Raw genomic sequence first — 19751 nt, forward strand, 5'->3', positions numbered from 1 at the left:
GTTTCCTATCTAAATTAAACATTCTTGTGCTTTTCAGTCCCTTTCCAGTAGAAGCTGGTAGAAGTGAGAGCATACCAGCCTTTTTTTCTTTTTTTTTGGCCCTCCTAAGAGCAATGAGGTATTTAGAAGTGTTTAATTACACCCTTGAAGTTGGGCAGATGTTGACCAACTATCCTACATAGTTTATCATACCAGTTTAGCTGAGCAGCAAAGCTGCCAGCTTTTGTTCATGACAAAATGAAAACAGCAATTTGAGGTCATAAAGGCATTTTCTATTTTTAATATCCAAGTAAAAAAAAAAAAACAACCAACAAAACAAGACAAAAAAAATCCAGCATGCAAATAAAAGGCAAAAAAAGCTAAGTCTATAATGTGAAAAGGGGAAAAAATCCACTTAAAAGAGTAAGTATTTCTAATGAGGACAGGATTTACCTCTGCACAACTGAATCAGTATCCTTTCAAAAAAAAAAAAATCTGTAAAACAAGTGTTCTGCTGGTTTGAATAGGAGTCAACACTGACACCAGCAGAGGCAGTTATTTACCCAGGTAGTAGCAAGGACCAGAGTCTTGCTGGGGTTCTGTTGTGGCCAGGACCTCCTTGTTGGATAGAAGCTCTTCCCATCTCTCCACACACTGGTTATGCTGCCTGTGTCACTCCCTCCCCCTCTTGCTGAGCTGCCTGAGTTTCAACCTCCTCTCTTCTCCTGCACCTGTGCTGGAGATGACTCAATGCAACGATGGAGAGCTGATGGGCCGGGACTGTGCTCACTGGGAGTAATGGTGTTAAGCAGGACAGCCCATCTCTGCTGTCCCACAAGCCATAGGAGATGCTAACTGGAGACAGAGACCTACCAGAGGTCATACTCTGGGGGAATGGTCAGCTCTGCCTGTCATGCCTCCAAAGTGTGAACAACCCAAGGGAATATCAGTGTTTCGCCAAATCAAACCTGCCAGCAAATTCCCGGGAACTTACTGTTGATACAAATGGGACAGGAACCCATTGCAGAAGTCTATCAAAAAGGCTGCTTTTGAGGTTTCAGATACCTGTTTTTCCCTTTAAGTTATCTCTCAGTGCCCTTTCCTCCAAGATGTTTTCCTAGAGCTCTGGTGTCTCTTCCTCTGACCCCTTCCAATAAACATCCTCTCTTGCAGGCTGGCCAGAAGAGGCAGTGTCTCACTAAGGACCTAATCTTCACATCATTTGGAGGAGAATTAACACAAGAAAGTCCCAGTGTTAGTGCAGAGTTTCACATCTAATGCTCCCTGGGATTCCTGCTCAATTGTAACTCTAATTAATTCTAAATGAGAAATTCTTCTGGTTTCATTAATGATGGCATCTGCAGGAACTCTGGTCACACACAGAGGTTTTCAGCTATTGTATCAAATATCTAGCATAGGAATAACAATGGATTATATATATTCCCCAATGAGATCAGAAGAAATAAATACACTTTGGTATCACAGGTAATAGCAAATGTCTAAGTAACATAAATCAGATTAAATATCACAGCAGATCAGCACTGTAGTGCCACCAGCAAAATAAAGGTGAGTCTGACTAGGAATGCTGCCAGGGAGGAAAATGCCATGACTGCTGGTTCTGTATGCATTGGCCATAGCCAAAGGGACACAGCTGAGTTTTCTTCCAATACATAACAAAATAACAAGACTTCCATATCATAATTTCTGCTTTTCATTATGGGTGTGATTTAACTTCTTGATTTCTTAAGGCTTTTTTGTATGCAACATCATTATGTACTTTTCAGCCACAGGCATCCAAGTGACTGTGTTTGGACTACAAACTCTATCAGGGTCATCAGTAATGAGAATTTAAACCTATTAGAAGAAATAGTAGATGGCACAAGGCAGAATCCTGGTCCCGACTGTCAGAGTTTATATGTAAAAGATGAGGAAACAGTTGTATTCTGAGAACAGAAAAAGACATTACTTTTGTTACAGGCCTCCTCATGATGGGTATGCCAACAGGCAGAAGAATAAAAGAAACATGGTTAGGGTACTGCTTTTGAGTAGGAGAAAAACAATAGAAAATAAAGTCCTATTTACAGACTGCCTTATTCGTGTACACTTTTTGTGTCTCAAGTGAAAAACGTTCTATAAAATACAGCACATCTCAAGCCTAGGAAGTCTACTAGACGTAGTCGTATTTTGAAGGGTATGAGCGTCCTGCATCCTCACTCCGAGGAGCTTCTTCATACCCTGGACCCTTCCTAGTCTTCGTTTCAGGTTCGTACCCTGAACCAGCCTTATACGGCCCTGTTCTGTAGGAGATATTCCGTCCTGATGCATTGTAAGACACCGCCTTGTACCTGAAAGACAGGAAAGATGGCATTAGCCACTGGAGGCCCTGTGACTACCCAGTGTTGCACCTTCTGTTCCCATTTGATGATGGATTTCAGGCAACTTTGTAGTGTATCATCACTCAGTGCCCAGAGCCAGACTGTAATGACATGCTGTAAGGCTCTTTTTCATGTGTTCTCATAAACTTCTACTTTCTTGAGTAAATCCTCATCTGAGTGGATGACTTGCTTGCAATAACCAATTGTGTAGGTGTCCAAAGCCCTATATGAAGTAAATCATAGCTCAGCTGATACAATCTTCACTTGATGGTGATCTGTTACACCATCTGCAGTCAAAGCTGCTGTTAGTAGGGCCAACTTGGCCAGCACATTACAAATGTTAGAATAGTTTATTGGATGTTAAGGGCGATCTCTCCTACTCTCTATTTGTTTTCAAGTCACGCAGTTAAGGAAGAGAAATGGCCACTTGTGACCCATTATACAAGGCAAGCAGATGTATCATCACAATAAAATTTGCAACGAGGGCACTGTGCCTAGACCTGTCTTCTGATGTGATGGACGCCTGCTATCCTGACATCCGAAGCTCCACATAGCACCTTCCTGTATCCACCACAGCCAAACTTACCGGGATTCCTCTGGAACCATTCCTTTGCACGCAAGGCACATCATGATTCCTCCCACAAGGGCCAGGCCGCCTGCCACCCAGCCAACAAAGAGGGCTGAGCCAAAGGTGTACCTACGAAACAGCAATGTGCCTGATTAGTGCTGTGACAGTGGTCCAGGCTATTTCTTCTGAAACACACTGAAAATTCTCTCTCTCCTTCTGGCCCTGCTGAAGATCCCATCAACACAGCTCCACCTGCAGAATGGTCCTTCATGGGATCCCCAATCCCTTCTCGAGCTGCATAAATGCAGACATCCCAGTCAGTTTTCTTGGACAAATTATCCTTATCTCGAGTGCAGAGACTCATTGAATCTTCCATGTCCTGGAACCAGACTAATAAGCACCCAGTGTTCGTTTTTCCTTTGTCTCATCCTGAGTCAGATGAGCACCTACCTATTCTGGACATTCTGCATTCCCTGGTACATGTTGGTTGTGGACATCCAGAAGTTTGTGACCAGCATGTTGGCAAACACAGACACTCCAGTGATGGCACACAGACCTGGGATCAGACAGAAAGGTGGTCTGAGATCCACATAGCACAAACCTTGGTTCTTTGAGATGCACAGAGCGTTTGCATTTCTGCAACAATTTCCACACTTTCACACTACAGAAGAAAGAACAAAACTTTACACTACAAAAATCCAACTCATACCAGCAGAAAGGCCTGTAACCAGAGGGGCATGAAGCCTTGCTCAGTCCTCAATTTCAGGCACTATGCTTTGTGCATGAAAGACACAACTTACCAGCAATAATAAACATGATGCCAGAGGTCAGAGTCATATTGGCTTTTGCAGAATCCTCCATGGTGCCAATTCGGATGCACTTCATAGCAAAAATGCACACAAAGAGGCCAAGGATGCCCAGGACGATACCCACGATCATAAGGGCCCTCACAGCCTGAAACATTGCTGCAAAACAAATCAACCAGAGCCATGATGAACAAGTGAAGTGAGACTCATTGGAGGCTGGGAAGCTTTTGAAGACTATTTTAAAATAAAAATAAAAATGTTAAAGGAAAAAAAAACATTAATATACTTTGACTTGCCGAAAGCAAACACCATTCCATTGAAAACAGGTCTTTTTTTTTTTACTAAAAAAGAGAAAGTCTAAGTTATCTTAAGATCGTAGAATCATTAGAGTTGGAAGGAATCCTTAAAAGCCATCTGGTCCAACTCCCCTACATTGAACAGGGACACCTACAGCTCCATCAGGTGCTCAGAGCCCCATCCAGCCTGACCTTGGGTGTCTCCAGAGGTGGGGCATCCACCACTAACCTGGGCAAACTGTGCCAGTGCCTCACTGCCCTTACTGTAAAAATCTTCTTTATGTCCAATCTAAACCTCCCCTCTTTTAGTTTGAAACCATTTCCCTTTGTCCTGTCACAACAGAGCCCTGCTAAAGAGATGCTGATATTCCTATTAATTCTCAGTGTGAGAATGGGTATCTAACATTGCAGGATTATATCAGGTCCCTTATTTAAACTCTGAAAGAGCCTCAAACTGTATTGTTGGGAATGTCACAAGTTTCTGCCTGCATTTCAAAGTGGAATAGAAACCTTATGGTTTTAATATGTAAGGATTTGTTTATTTTACCTGTCCCCGTACTTAAGTGCATCTCTGCCGCACCTGTAACATATATCACACTATTGCTGTGTTGTTGCCTGGTTGACCCCTTTTAAAAAGCAGGAATTGTTTCGTAACTGAACTGACTGAGAAAGCACGTGTTTTCCCTAAGCAGCAATGAGCTCAGACAGCTCCACCCAGCTATCCATGGTATTTCCAACCACCCTGTGAAGTAGAGTTCCAAGTTTTCCTCCTCCACAGTAAAATAGATGGCACAAGAGACAAAAACAAACATATTAAAAAAAAAAAAACCACCCTGAAAAACACTGCATGTAGATCAAGGGATAGCTACAATGCTTTGGCAATGACCACAGCATCCAAGTGGCATTGCTTGGTTGAAGGCAAGCTGTGATGCTGACGTGACATGCTCATGAACACTGCTGACCATCAGACCAAAGGCAGCAACCACATCCCCAGGCCTCCTCCTGGCTCAAGTAGAAAAGGAAAGGGGAAAACAAACGGAAACTTGAACCTTTTAAAATGAAGAAGTGAAGGAGAAAGACCAGGCAGGACAGTTTTCTAATAAGGTGGCACATATCTCAACTTGCCTGCAATTCAGCACTCCCCGGCCTGGCAGAGACAGAAAGGCGGCAGTGCTGGCAGAGCACTGGGAGAGGGCTATCGAAACTAATTCAAGGGCTGTTGTGACTTGGCCAGAATACTTTGCAGCCTGTTCTTTTCCTCCAATGAGCTCTCATGACCCCAGATTCAGCTTTGAAATTCCATGCCCATTCAGGAAAGATGATGAAAGCTTATGAGTGATGGATAGGGGCAGGCAACACATCCCCAGAACCTGTGATAACCCTGCCTATCACCCCTTTCACTGGGCTGGACAGGAGGACAGCAGCACCCAGGCATACTGTATCAGGTTCCCCAGCTGGAGCATGATGAGATGGTGCAGGAGAGCAGACCTACTGGCCTTACAAAAGGATGGAGAAGGGAAACGTTTATAAACTCTATCTAGGATGGCAAGGTGGTTGCTGCAGTGCCTCCCTGCTTATGGAGGAGCCTAAGCAAAACCATGCTGGTGCCAGAATGAATGGAGAACCAGCCACTAACTGGAACTACATTACTTTTTCCCACCTAGCAGTCCCACTGGGGCTGCTGCTCTTATGACTCAATTTGCCCTTATCAGCTGATAACGAGTGCTAACGAGCCTGGGGTTTTCAATCTCCCATTCATCAGCCCCCAGGTGCGAGCTCACTAGTTATTATTCATTGGAGAACAAGAAGCTGGCGGATATGCCTTATCAGCCCTCAAAAGGTGTTCGTGCTGTACCTGATGCAGAACAGAAAGCTGTAAAGAGAAGAAAATCACAATACTCGTTTGTCTTTACAGTTACTTAAAGTTCTTTCCAATTGCTTTGGTTTCAGGACGGGCAGTAGCGGCTGATAAGGCAAAGTAGACACGATGAATCCTGATGGAAGGTCCTTGTAGCCCTCAGGATATGTCCCTGAGACAGTCTTATGTTCCTGGGCTGTTTCCAACAGACCTTATGGTCTCTACCTACCATCACTACGGCAGTCTGAACCCTTAAAGAAAAGGTGATCTTAAGCCAAGGCCTCACAGATATTGTGGGCTTCCAGTAGAGATATTCCCAGTGCTTTGAGTGTGCCTGGAAGGACAGAACGGACAGGTCAAGCACCTCCTGCAGAGACAGGACTTCTGGAGCACCAGAGACCAAGTGTGATGGATTGCAATTGAAAATGGGCAATCTGCAGCTGTGAAAAGCAAGAAGAGAGGGACACAGCAGGGGCACAACGCAGTGCAAAGCAATTGGCAGTATCTCCTCAATGTAAGATGTCAGTGCCACAAGGCTGGTGTGTACATCGTCTCTGCTGGAGGGATGGGAAGGAAAAGAGGGTGCTCCCAGCTCTGCTGTGGCATTAAAACCCCTTCACCTGGATCACGGGACCAAAAGTGAGGGCCTTTCGTAATGAGAGCGCAGCAATGTCAAGTGGATTCTGGCAGCCACCAGAAGTCCTCCAAGCAGAGCTGCTTTCAAAGGGCAGTGACCTCCGATAGAAGGAAGGAGTGGAAGGTCTCAGACAAACAAAATAGGAGACCAAGGAAAAAGTTTGCACCAGGAGCATGAGTTCACATACTGCCCTATAGTTAGAGCTAAGCATGGAAATGACCTGCCTCTCTTTACATATGTATTTTGCATGAGATAGAACAACTGTGTATGATACCTGCACAAATACGATTGCTCATTTGGACACTCAATTTCCACACAAAGAGGAAGCGTGCACAGAAAACAGTACCAACTCAAGCCCGTTGACTGAAGTAAACATGAAATTTGGAATATATGTTTTCTAGTCCCAAGTGGAAATGGAGAGCTGTCTTTTCCCCCAATGTTGCTGTGAGTAGGAGAGGTAAAAAGCACCTTAAGGTCAACTAAACTAACATCGCCAATCACTAATGCAGAATACAAAGGCAGAAAAGTAAGTGTATGACTGGTTATAATAAATAGAATATTGAAACACAGGGAAAAAATGAGGTTTTTAAGTTAGCCAAATTCAACCTGGGCCATTCCTTATTTATGTTTTATGGTTCTCATCAAGTAAATAGACACAGAAAGATGATAAAAGAGATAGCTCTATGGCACAATAGAAAATGCCTGTGACCATCATGCACATTTCCTTATTGCTGTAGAACAACCGTCTCCAGTGCCTTGGTCTTCAACAAAGCATTTGACCATGGCAGCCATGAAGATATGGGGCTGAGAGCCTGCATTCTGTTTTCTTCTACACCACTCAGTAGATGCAAAAGGCCTACATATAATGGTGCTTGCTTGCACCAAGAGTGAAAACCACTCTCAGACCTGCATTCATCGCTCACTGGCAGGGTACAGGTGCAGTAGATCATGGGGAGGCAGGCACGGCAAGCCAAGCTGGCTGCTGTCATGGCACACGACCAGCTCAAGAGCACAGGATACCTTCAAAGGCAGTGATATGGGAAAACAGCTCCTTTTTAACACGACACGGAGAAAATAGCAAGCAATATAGAAAGTAGTACCCTTCTACAACCTACTACAGCAACCACTATAAAACTCAGTGTAAAATCTGAACACACCTCTCCACTCCTTGTCCTTCCTACTCTGCCCAGAGGCAGATTTCTTCTGTGATTTTGTTATAAAAAAAATATTTCAGTTGGTTTTGGTAGAACATATTATTCTGATAACAACACAAGAACTGCACACAGCTGCTTTCCTTCTGCTTCAATTTAAAGGGACAGAATATCCACAGGTCTAAGTATCCTCACATCAGTAACAGTCAAATCCCATGGCACTCATCCAGAGATCACCTACGTACACTACAAGCTGTAATCTGCACCAAGCAAAGCTATTATTTCAGTAGCAAATACTCACATGTTTTTATGCTCATACACTGAGAAGCCCAGAAATTTTATTCCTTGCATAGTGTTTTAAGATAGCTGTTCTTGTTTTTGGGTGCAGAACGACTCCTGGGTTCAACCTGATGCATTTTTGCCCTACCTGGCAGCCCAAGAATGGTGAAATATGGCCGGCACTCTGTAAAGCCAGAGCTCTGCCGCACGCAGCTCCTCCACAGTCCCTGATATTGGAAGACGGCCGTCACCGGGTTGTCGTACAAGTCCTGCGTGCTCCACATATCCATGGCAGTGGACATGATGCACCCCACAACACCCAGCGACGAGACAAGGAAGCCCATCACTTGGCAGAGGGTCGTGGACATGGCGTCTCCCCCGGTGAGAGGAGTGAGACAGCCCCAGCAAAGCCAAAGACCTAATGGGAGCACCGAAGTCCTCCTGCCCGCACCGCCAGAAGTGCAGCAGCCCTTATCAGATGCTTTCCATTGAGCGGTGTGTTTGCTCAAAGTGTTTTTGCAAGATAGTCCAGTTTCACTCTCGGTCGGTTTGTCGGTTTGTGCTGGCAGGGCCTGAGATAGGAGCCTTTGTCCTTTAGAAGTGCTTGTCCTTCCCTGGCTAAGTGGCCACACTCGGTCAAGTGTTGGGAAATTCACTTGGAGCATGAGCTGTGCCTCACCAAAACCCTCCGCTGCCTCTCGGGCTCCTGCTGTGTGCTTGGAATGGTGTGAGCACACTGAGAGGGGCAGAGGGAAGGGGAGCACTGCTGGGAGACCTCAGCACCTATAGCCCTGGCTGCCTCCTTCTTGGCTCTCTGCTTTGGCAATGAAGTGGTAAATTTGGTATTGGGCTGAGATAGGGAATGTTCTATGGCTTGCCATTCACACACAGTGGTAGATAGGGATATTGGCAGTGAGTTCTGTGGGAGGACATGGGGCTACCAGAGACATCACCACTCATTGAAGCCTCCATGAGCATTGCTGACTTCACCTCAAATGCTGCCCACAACACCTAGCCAAGAACCCCAGGAGACCCAGCAGAGCTCCCACATTCATCTCCTCTCATCCATGTCCTCAAAACCCATCACTCAGCCCAATGAAACCCATACAGGGAAGAGAAGAAGGAAGAACAAAGGGAAAGAGTGTTCTTATAGGTGCTTGCCTACATTAGCTGGAGCAGTAGTCCTGGAAAATGGGGCAGGGGATAGAAGAATTAGGAAATTATTATCTTTCCACACACTGGACAAGTGCTGGGCTCAGGGCTGTAATACATCTCCACTGTAATGGAGATGTATTACTCCACTATCAGTGGAATGCAGTGAGGTTCAAAGATGTCATTTCTTCCAGAAATTTTATTTGAATTTAGCCATTTCCACTGAATTTGGCAAATTTATAACAGGGGAAGAGCTATCTCCATCACACCTCAAGGTCAGAAGTTACCAGCAAAAATAGTAGCATGAACGAAAAAACATAGAAATGAGCACTCAAGAGCCAGGGATGGTAGGAGCTGCTCTTTCTCAGCAAATGAGTGGGCACACTCAAAAACACACTTTGTATGAATTAACTCATTACAAAAAAATCAGGCCTGGGAGCAGCTGGAAGCCAGAAGGATGATGAGGGCTAAAACAAGCAGAGTAGCCAACTCTCTACCCCAACTTGTGACAGGTGGGGACACAGGATGCTCTTTCATCCTACTGTTCCCACTCCTGAGCATCAGCCTAAAAGGGCTGTGAACCCAATCCCTCTGCTCCCCAGAGAGTCTGAAGGATTTCTCTTCTCCTTCAGGTCCCAGGACATGCCTTCATCTTTCTACCTTGAGCCCAGAACATGCCTTCATCTTTCTACCTTGAGCACACATTGCTTTTTTTCCATGCTTCAAACCATGTCTCAATGACCAACATTCCTCTTGAGCATAACTCCTGCTCTCAAGGTTGTTGTCACCCTGCAGCATTTGCATACAACAGCTTTTAGGGCTGCAGAAGGAAAAAAAAGGCCCAAAGGTCTGGTCACAGTTAAAGATAACCTTTGGATGGGGTGTAAAAAAGTGGGGGAAATGCAAAGGATCAATAATATTTTCCAGATATTTTTCCCAGGGAAAGCTCCAGTCCCTTGGTGGAGTGGCCTACCTGCACACCATGTCCCTGTGTTTGCTTTGCTGGGAGGGGAACAACCACTCCTTCCTCTGACCCTTTCTGCTGTTTCAGCTGAGTGCAGCTGGAGTGGCAATTTGAGCCAACAAGAAAATTCCCTCCTTCTCTCCACCATTACACATCCCCAAGTCCCATCTCCCACTCCATACAATCCATCTACTTGTCCTTATTTGTGCCCTGACCTCATAGTCTGCCATCAGGCAGTGCTGGCTCACTAACCTATCCCTGGGGATGCAGTTTTATCCAGCAGATGGGGGATAGCTATTTCTCATCATCATCATTCAGGGGCTTCAAAAGTACACAGAACGGAGGAGCACCACAGGACTATCCCCAATAGCCTCCAGTTGTGCAAAAATGCCTGGATGAACCCATCTGCCTCTGATTTTGAGGGCCGAAATTGAATCACGGCTATGAAGAGATGTAACCAGAGCAAGATTACACATTTTCTGTCAGCTTCTTGCACGTTCTCCCTCAGAAAATGGAGCTGAGCAAACGTCTTCAGTAACAAGGGTTGTGCTGCTGCCTAGAGCTGAGTAACAATTGAATGCCCAGCCACGCTCAATACTCCAGACACTGCTGTGTTTGAAGGATTTTTGCTTTTTGGAGAGGTTTCTATTTGCTCATTGCTAAGCGTATTGCCTATGTTGCTATCCAGCCAGCCCAGTGTTAGCTGCTTGCCATTTCTCGTGCTCTGATTAGCACTGTGCTCCTAAACACTGGGGACACAGTGCTCTCACAAACACCTTCCTCAGTGGTTGTTTGTAGCAAAATTCTGGACAAAAAAAAACCCCACAAACCTGCTTTCTTGGCTCATTTTCTCCAAATGCAACGTGCCTGTTTCTGAGCCATTCACGACAGGGAAAAAATCCCCTTCGCCAGAAACTCATGGTGCCATTTTCCCAGCACCAAGCCCGATGACAGGTGAGAAGTGGAACAAGTTGCTCAGAAAAGTTATGGTTGTCCCATTTGTGGAGGTGCTCAAGGCCAGGTTGGATGGGGTGCTGGGCATCCTGACCTGGTGAAGGGCAACCAGCCTACAGCAGGGGTTGGAACTCGATGGGCTTTAAGTTGCCTTCAAATCTAAGCCATTCTGTGATTCTGTAACCTGGTGGTTTTATCTGAACTGCTGGCTCAGTGCATGGCCTGAGGAATGGTTAGGTGACAGGAAGCTGTAGAGCATGTCTCGTTGTCTTTACCACAACCTGATACACACCTCCAGCCACTCCTGATAGATGTCTATGGTTACTGGTTGAAAGGTGAAAGACTCGGAGCACGGGCCTGTTAGAATAATGGAAGCACAGAATATCCTAATTTGGAAGGGACTCAAAGGATCATGGAGTCCAACTCCTGGCTCCACACAGCACCATCCAAAATTCAGGCCATATTTCTGAGAGTACTTACGGGCTATTGTTCAGTTTCCAGGCTTAAGGCCTGGGTCAGAGGGCTGGCTGTGCCATGTGGTAATGATGAGCAGTATCTGAGGAAGGGACATGATGGAGAGACTTCTCTTGCAAAGACCAAGCTTCCTATCAAGAAATAGAGAACGTGGTTTTTTCCCCACTCAGAACGTGGGGACGCTCACAGAGGGATACCAAAGTGGGGAAAATGAAGGCTACTTTTTGACCACTCCCCTCTTCAGCTCATTCTTGCTTTATCTACCCAGGCGTCAGCCCTGGATTATCTCAAAAGTGTTCACTGGGCCCATTGCGACTCCTGAATGTTATCACTGCCTCTCCCCTAAAAATCACCTACAGCTCATATTTACTTTAAAATTTGCAAATATAGCTCACACCCTGCCAGTCAGTTCCAGCTTGTTCAGAACGAAACAAAGCAAACCCACCCTTTTCTATCTGTCCTGCCATTTTTCTGATGACCACAGCCTCCAAAAGTATGTGGCCCACCTGTCTATGGCAGAAGAAGGGCTGGCTGGCCTTCCTGAGAATCAACAAGGAAAGGGGACACCTAAACTTCTCCATATGTGAAGCTGGTTATGGTGGTTGCTGGCAGATATTTCCAAAAGTGGAGATGAACCAACTGGGCTAAAAGATTTAAAGCAGCAAGCAGAGCTTTGGAGGCACTTCGCCGAGGCCATTGCCAGGAGGACTGTGACACAGCAATTAGCAGTCCCCATCCAAACCAATGTCCACCAGAAAGCAATACCAGAGAGAGGAGCGGCTGTTTCCTTGGCCAGTGGGCTGCCCAATTTCCAAAGAATAAAAAAAAAAAAATGGAGCAAGGCTTTTGCAAGGGCTATGGCACAAAACGTGTGTTGGTTGTGTGTATAAGAAAACCTTATCAGAATGACATTAATTGGAAGCAAATCCAAGACACAAAAAGTCCCTTGATAGCGTAGAGTTTATAACAAGTCTAAGTGAACTTTGAAAGGATGCATGGTCACAGTTACCAGCTGCAGAAATTTAATGGGGTGCTCTTGGACTCAACATTTGCTTTTGGAAAAGCTGAAATATTCTTATTTTTAAAACCAACAGCCTTTTGTTCCAGAGTCAAGAGCTATCTCAGCCTTCCTGGGAGGTCAGAAGGGGCTTTGCCTCAAGAACAAAACGCCCTTTCAGAAATGGCTGAACAGCTCTAGCTGAACAGGTCTGGAAAAAAGAGACTGGGGCAGACGAGAGGAAGATTACTGACCAGATTACTGTTGGTTAATAAACTTGTAAGCAACTGAAAAACTCTTCTTCTAGCAGAAAGCATGACTTCTGCAATAGGTGAAATTATCAGCTTCACCTGCGCACAGCTACTGCTATTTCCCTATTACTTTATGTTCAAATTCAGATCATGTCCTCCAGGCAATCACAGTAAGGACTGCCCACACACCAAAGCAAGCAGCAAAAAAAAAAAAATAATAAGAGAAAGAAAAATCAGAACAAACAGGCTTAGATCTCAAGCGACATATTTCACTGGAGACTCACTGCTCATAGCCAAGCAGCAAAGGCGAAGAGCCATAAAGTACCCGTGTTATTTCTCATTTTCATCTATTATCTTGATTTTTCCTCAATCTGCTTGAAATTAAAATTCCCAGCTAAATTGAAGATAGATGACGGGCAAGACAAGTTTAATCTTTGCTATGGGAGGGAGGGATTGAAAAAAAGAATTCTTTGGAAACCAAAACTTCATCGATGTACTCAGGTCACCTCGTTGCTTTGCTGGGGTCCTATTATTTTTATTCACTCCAGCACTATTGTTCCCAATATAAATTGCCATTGTCAGAATAATAAATAGGGGTTTATAATGGAAATGCTGACAAACCATTAACTACGGTGAGGTTAGCAAGGGGCGTTTAATGGAGGTTGAGGTACAGCATGGTTAAAATAAACATTGTGGCGATCCACTTAAATAATTTCTTAGCAAATTTTATCTTTAGCATCATTTTTTGCCCCCCTCTGGCTAGGATACAGCTGCCCTTTGCTGGTGGTGAGAGGGATGAGATGCCCATAGGAGCAGGTGAATGCAGGGGATGGAGCCCAGCAGCATGGAGCTTATTTTTGCACCAGTCTTCTCCAGAGACTGGTGGTGTCAGGTGATATATAACAGGAAGGGAAAGGGGGGAGAGCATGGAGGGACTTCAGAAAAAAAGAGCTAGCCCTGCTCATTAAAAAGAAAGAAAAAACCCACCTCACTTTGTAGGGCAGCGCTGCTGGCAGTGTTGCAGAAACCAGTTCATTGGGACAAAAGCTCAAATATTTACATAGCTACACACTGTCAGGGAAAGCAAGAATCCCCCAGCAGTACTGAGGGTTTTTACTGCAACTTCAGGATCTCACCCACCATTGTATTTGAAAATTGTGCTTTATTCATTGGGCTTTTAAAATTCCTTCTTGTCAGTGACTACAATAAACCCAGCAAATTCCATTTGGTGATTCACCCAGTAGGTGGACCCTATAGACAAGCAGTTTAATGGGAATCCCAACACTTAGGAAAGGATTTGGCAGGGGCAGAACCCCTGGCACCTAAAGGTCCTGAGCATCCATGCAGGTGATACCAGGCAGGAATTGGCTGGGAACGAGAATCCAGAGATGGATTATGTGATAATAACCCCATGTATGAAGCACACCTCATGCTGGTGTCTCAGAACACAACCACACTGGGTTATACTGGTTAGATTTGCACAGATAGACCGCCTGTGAACAAAGCCATTTTTATGCACAGTGCTTGTTCCTATTTTGGAAATACCATTTTGCAGATCTTCTGCAGTATCTGCTGATATAATTGGCTTCTTCGTCCTTATCATGTCAAAGCACAGAGAGCAGGTAGGTAGAACAGCCCAAGTGCCCCTTTCCTTGGTACATTAAGGCGAGAAGGAAATCCTGGCAATCCTATCATAACCTAATTGCTCATGGCCCTGGATTCTCTAGGCACAACTAGGATGAGAATGATACCCATGGAAGGAAAAACTGTAACCAAAGAAGAATTAGTGAGAAATCCAGTCTGGTGTTGTTAGCCCATACAGAAAGGCAGTGAGTTAAGTTGTGATACAGCTCCTTGAAAAGGGTGTTCTCCAGTCCTGAGAATATTTGTGTTTCTGGTGGGAAGCCGCGTGCACTGTGCAGCTGGATGTGATTGCTATCCAAGTCAGCCCCAATGCATTGCCTCAACACCTAAAGTGCAGTGAGCTGTAACAAGCCTTCCTGAAACCCAGCCTGGCCAAGGGAGTTGAGGTGCCTCCAAAGGACCTGTCTTCCAAACAGAGCCATCAACCCAAGTCCCTTTAGGCTAAAACCTGGGATCCCCTCTCTGCTCTGAATATCACCCATCACCATCACTCAACCACAGCACCGGGCAACCGCGATGTGAGGCAGATGTTCTCTGCACAAACAAGTCCTACCTGGCAGCCCCAGGATGGTGAAGTAACCACGGCACTCAGTGAAACCGGAGCTCTCGCGGACACACGTGCGCCACAGGCCCTGGTAGTTGAACACCGCCGTCACCGGGTTGTTGTACAGGTCCTGGGTGCTCCACTGATCCATGCATGTCGATGCGATGATTCCTCCTATTCCTAAGGCTGATACCACGAAGCCCATGGACTGGCATATGGTGACGGACATGGTGCCGCTTGCTCGCTAGGCAGGTCCTCAGTGCGCGCAAGCCTCCACAAGCTGGCTCTGGGGCAGGCAGCCAGGACAGAAGGGACTTTTAGCTGGAGGCACAGCCTACGTCACGGACGGGAGTCAGGAGAGGCCTGGCCTGTGCCGTACAAACCTACCCTTTCCCTTTATCTGTTTCGGTGAGATAACTTCCCTTGCCCGGTACCAAGGGCCGCTGGTTGCACACGGTGTGAATGCCTCGCTCTCTGTTTACCTTCTCCGTCGAAGCAGAGATGCAGACTGCGTGGGCAGATGAGGACCAGCGGGTCCCTTTGAAACAGCCAGGGGGACCTTCTGCAGAAACTCCTGCATGCCCCAGAAGGCCAGATGCAGAGATGCTTCAGTTAGATGCCACAGATACAAATTATGGAGAGCCTAATCCTTTTCTGGCAGGAATGATTCTTCCAAACCAAGTGGGGAAGCATTTATTAACATACCTTCACCCGGGGAATGTTTGCAAATATATGTAGGGCAAAGCTCTCAACTGAGCTGTGGAGCACTGAGGCCAGGACCAGGCTCAGCATGGCTGGAGATGTGCTGCCTCACCACACAAAAATCAGATTTGCTCCCAGGGACCTGTACCCCACGTTGCATTGCCCAGCATGGCCATGGGCCAGGCTATCACCTCCTGCTCCACCAAAAGCTTTAAGTAGAGGATAGTTTGTAAAAGAGGGTAGCGTATCGCAAAGGACAGATGTTCAGATGGAGCTCAGCGAGTGCTGAGGTCAGGCTGGGTCCCAGGGAAGGGCAGCAGTTAGCAAAGAGCAAATGGCATGAATTTGCACGCTGCTGTGAGAGGAGCAGGTAAGGTTTACTCTACTGCTTGAGCATGCCTGGCAACCAGCCTGAAGGAACAAAAAGATAGAACCAAAGGTGTACCTTCAGTGCTTTCTCCCTCTCATACAAATCTGAATTTGGGCTTGTTTAGATGGATGAAGAATCAGAATAAAGCAGCTATGGCACTAGGTATTGCTTTAAGGAAAGAGCATCTTGAAGATCTGTCCTAGAGACCTGCTTTGTTGGGTAGTGTCTTTTGAACCTTTTGCTGTATCCTCACTACTCCTTTCCTAGCCTTACCATGGGCACTGACCTGCAAGCTGGGGATGTTTCAGGAGAGCCGCTCTCAGCAAAGGAGTGGATGGACAAACCCTGCCTTGGCAGTGCTAGGCTTACACAGGGAACCTGCAGGACCAGGTAGGGTCCTTCAGAAGAAGCAGAGCAAAAAGGGACCTTGAAATGCCATCCAGCCTATTCCCACACCCACAGCATCGCAACATTGCTTCTCGTAAAGATCTGTCCTGCCTTTGGAGAGCATCCATGAGGTAGATGTTGTCCAGGATAACTCATCCCAGAGTTTCAAACATCACTTTTGTCCTTCGTACTGAATTTCGTTCCACGCTGTTCATGAAAAGCAGTACTCCAAACTAGACAACAGAGAGGGAGAAGATGACTCTGTGTGTCTCACCAGCAGTCCACTGGCTTAAACATTTTATTGCCCTGCTTTCCTTGTTTTCAGAACAGTATTGGTGAATCACGTTCATTTTCAAAATTGCCTCTCCCAGATCCTTTTTGGACATAGCGATACCCAACCCTGGTGACACACCTCAACTGCTGCATGTCGTGGCTCTAGTTACTCTTGGTATCAGTCAACAGAGTTAATCACGGAAAGCTTTCCTGGTATCGCATAGCCAAATATAGAACCTAAAACTGGAGCGCAAATACACTCAGTGTGTTTGTCACAACCACATTGCCTGGCGACAGGAAAGGCCCGTGGCAGATGGAGATTGCTTTGAATAAATTGGATAAAAAGCTAGATTTGCCTTGCATCTGACCTACCTGTGAGGCTGGAGAATGTGTACTCACAGAAAAACTGTATGCAGGCAAAGGGAAAGACCTTAGCTAAGCCATCCTTCCATCTGTTTCAATGCTTCTGCTACTTTATGGCAGCTGCAGGTGTACGGGTAGTACCATTCACATAGAGAAACAACACTGCAACCAGAAGGACAGTTTTATCTACTGACCATGATGAAATCTATTTCACCATGAGAATAGTGAAGGACTGAACTACTTCAACCAACTTAAGCCTACTGACTTGATGTGAGAGTACCACTTATTTTCCTGCTCAAAGCTCACCAGGACCTTTAATGGCTCTTTCTTGCTCTGAAGTGCCATCCGCGACTCTCTCCCAGATCATCCAGCAGAATCCACCACCATTCTTGGCTCTTGCCTCTGCCGCTTCCCCATCCCTGCCCACCTTCCTCAGATGAGCACCTCTCATCTGAGCCCTTCCTCCTTGAGTTCCCAGCACTGGAATCAAGCAAATCCCGCCCTACTTGGGTTTCCCGTAAAAGCCTATTTCCAGAAGGCATTTTTTTCCCAAACCCTAGCAAGGACTGAGCCATTTTCCAGCAAACAGAGGGAGGAGGAGGCTTGCTATGAAAGGCCGGTGCTTTTCATCACTTTAAGGGAGCAGAATCAAAATACCAGTAGAAAAACAAAAGGAAGGATGAAGGATGGATTTTCTCCACTTTCTGTACTTCTTTTAACAACTGAGAGAGAAAAACCAAGCTTGCCCCAGTCTTTTCCCTGGGTCTGTTCAGATTTCAGCTGTAAAACCAACAAGTTTATTTCTAAAAAATAGAAGGATGACAGTCTAAACCACTTCAGAATAGTTGTCACCTCCAGTATGAAAAGCTGTAAGAGATAAAAATATCTCCACAAGGTCAAAGATCTCCCAGCATCTCCTCTCCAGATAAAAAGTGCTCCAGAGCTGAACTCTGCAGAAGCACACCACTTGTAAATGCATTTTGATGCTACAGAAGATATGAAAGCACAAAGATGTGCCTGGGAATATTCATGCACTTGTTGTGTGCCACCAAAATTAAGTGGTGGTTTGATTTTTTTCCCCCACCTTACATCTCTGAATAGACCCAATGGTCCTGCACCCTGGAGAAGTGGGGGGACCAGAAGATGACCCACAATTAAAATTGTTCTGGGACTGAAATTGCAGCTAATTCTGGTGCAGACTAAGTGGCACATTCTCTTCACATCCCATAGAATGGATACGCTGAGCTCAAAGACTTTCGAATGTGTTCTTCCAAGAGCTTATGCTGGGACTGCTGCCTCTCCAGTTAGCCCAAGTCCACCTGTGCCCACTGTCCTCACCACCCAGGTGAAGAAATAACACCCGTTTCAGAGCAGAGTTTGCTCTTCTGCTTGTGACCATGGTGAGTTAGTCTTGCTTCAGCCATCACTGTTACCCTGAGGAAAAGGATCCTGCCCGGAGCCAATGGCCCTCTCGCTCCACCAGCATCCACTCTCCATCTTTCAACTCCATAGTCCCACTGAATCTCCTTCCTCCAGCACAGCAGTCAAGATTTCTCCTGAATACAGGATTCGTCCCCGCCAAGGAGGACGCCTTGTCTGCTTAATTATTTTATTCATAAGTCAGCCGTAACTTCAAAGACATCTCGGTGACCTATCTAAAGCTAAGTGAATCCCTCACCCCGGAGGAGACTCGCTCTTCTTGATCCCCCTGGGGAGCTGGGGCTGGGTGGCAGAGGAGCTGCCGGGGAGAGATGTTCAGCTGGACAATGAGAAACACATTGACAAAGTGTTCACATTATTGGCTGATAGGTCTGCATCAGTCACTCATTCACAAGCACAAGGTCTAAATTGCAGAACCAATTAACGGCACTAATAGCCCTTGCCTGAATTAATCTTTGAGACAAAAGAGGAGAGAAGTGGAAGAGCTATTAGCAAATCAAGCTGTACCATCCCTGCTTTATTGCGGGAATCTAAGTGTCTGTATTTGGCTATTATGAACTGACTGCAATTACAGCCCTCATTTAAAATGATTAAGTGGTTATAATTATTTTTCAATTAAAACTTAGATCTTCCATTTATACAACATTGCAGGCTTCAATTAAAGTCCTTTTTCCTCTTCTTTTTTTGGAGGAAAAAAAAGTACCACCGTGCCAAAAGAATCTTGCATCGTTTCTACCCATTAAGAGCCAAATAAGATGCTAATAATGCTTTTGTATGCATCCCTCCTTTCTGGCCCTGCTGAACTACATGGCAAACGAGATTAACTGCCAGAGACACCACTTGCAGTACCTGAAAGAGGTCAAAAAAAATGAACTGGGAAAGAGGTACGGGCCTTGTTTCATAGAAGCATCCAAGGTATGGCCAAGTAAAACTTAAGTGAGCCATTTTCAGGGCTATGCACACAACAGTATGACTATTATTTGGAAAGGGTTTGGAGAGCTAGGGGGACTCCGTCCACCCATATTTTCGCAAGAAATGAACTTACTTAAAAGAGCAGAACTGGAACTGCCACTGCAGGTGAGCTTGGGATGGGTTTCTTGAAAATCTGGTTTTAAAAAGTAATCTGGGGAGAGGGAAGACAAACTTTCGTATTTGCATTTTGCTAAGTGAAAGCTTTTCTGCTTTTCTTTTCAAGATGACATTTATCTTTCTAACTTTACTTATAGGAACATAAATAGATTTAAAGGACAAAAGGAAAGACAAAGGAAAGGATGGAAGAAAGAGGTT

The 19751-nt window shown here is 45.6% G+C and overlaps 1 protein-coding gene across 1 annotated transcript; it reads right to left on the reverse strand.

Annotated features, from left to right (window-relative positions):
• Positions 1 to 1868: 1868 nt before the first annotated feature.
• On the reverse strand, positions 1869 to 8398 carry CLDN18 (claudin 18). The gene is made up of 5 exons (XM_426691.7): positions 8098 to 8398; positions 3723 to 3887; positions 3373 to 3478; positions 2941 to 3051; positions 1869 to 2324 (listed from the first exon to the last, which is right to left on the reverse strand). Exons 1-5 carry the CDS (start codon positions 8315 to 8317, stop codon positions 2147 to 2149), a joined length of 780 nt encoding a protein of 259 aa, XP_426691.4. The 5' UTR covers positions 8318 to 8398; the 3' UTR covers positions 1869 to 2146.
• Positions 8399 to 19751: the final 11353 nt, after the last annotated feature.

This window comes from Gallus gallus, chromosome 9, assembly GCF_016699485.2.
Source record: "Gallus gallus isolate bGalGal1 chromosome 9, bGalGal1.mat.broiler.GRCg7b, whole genome shotgun sequence".
In the NCBI taxonomy this organism is placed as follows: Eukaryota; Metazoa; Chordata; class Aves; order Galliformes; family Phasianidae; genus Gallus; species Gallus gallus.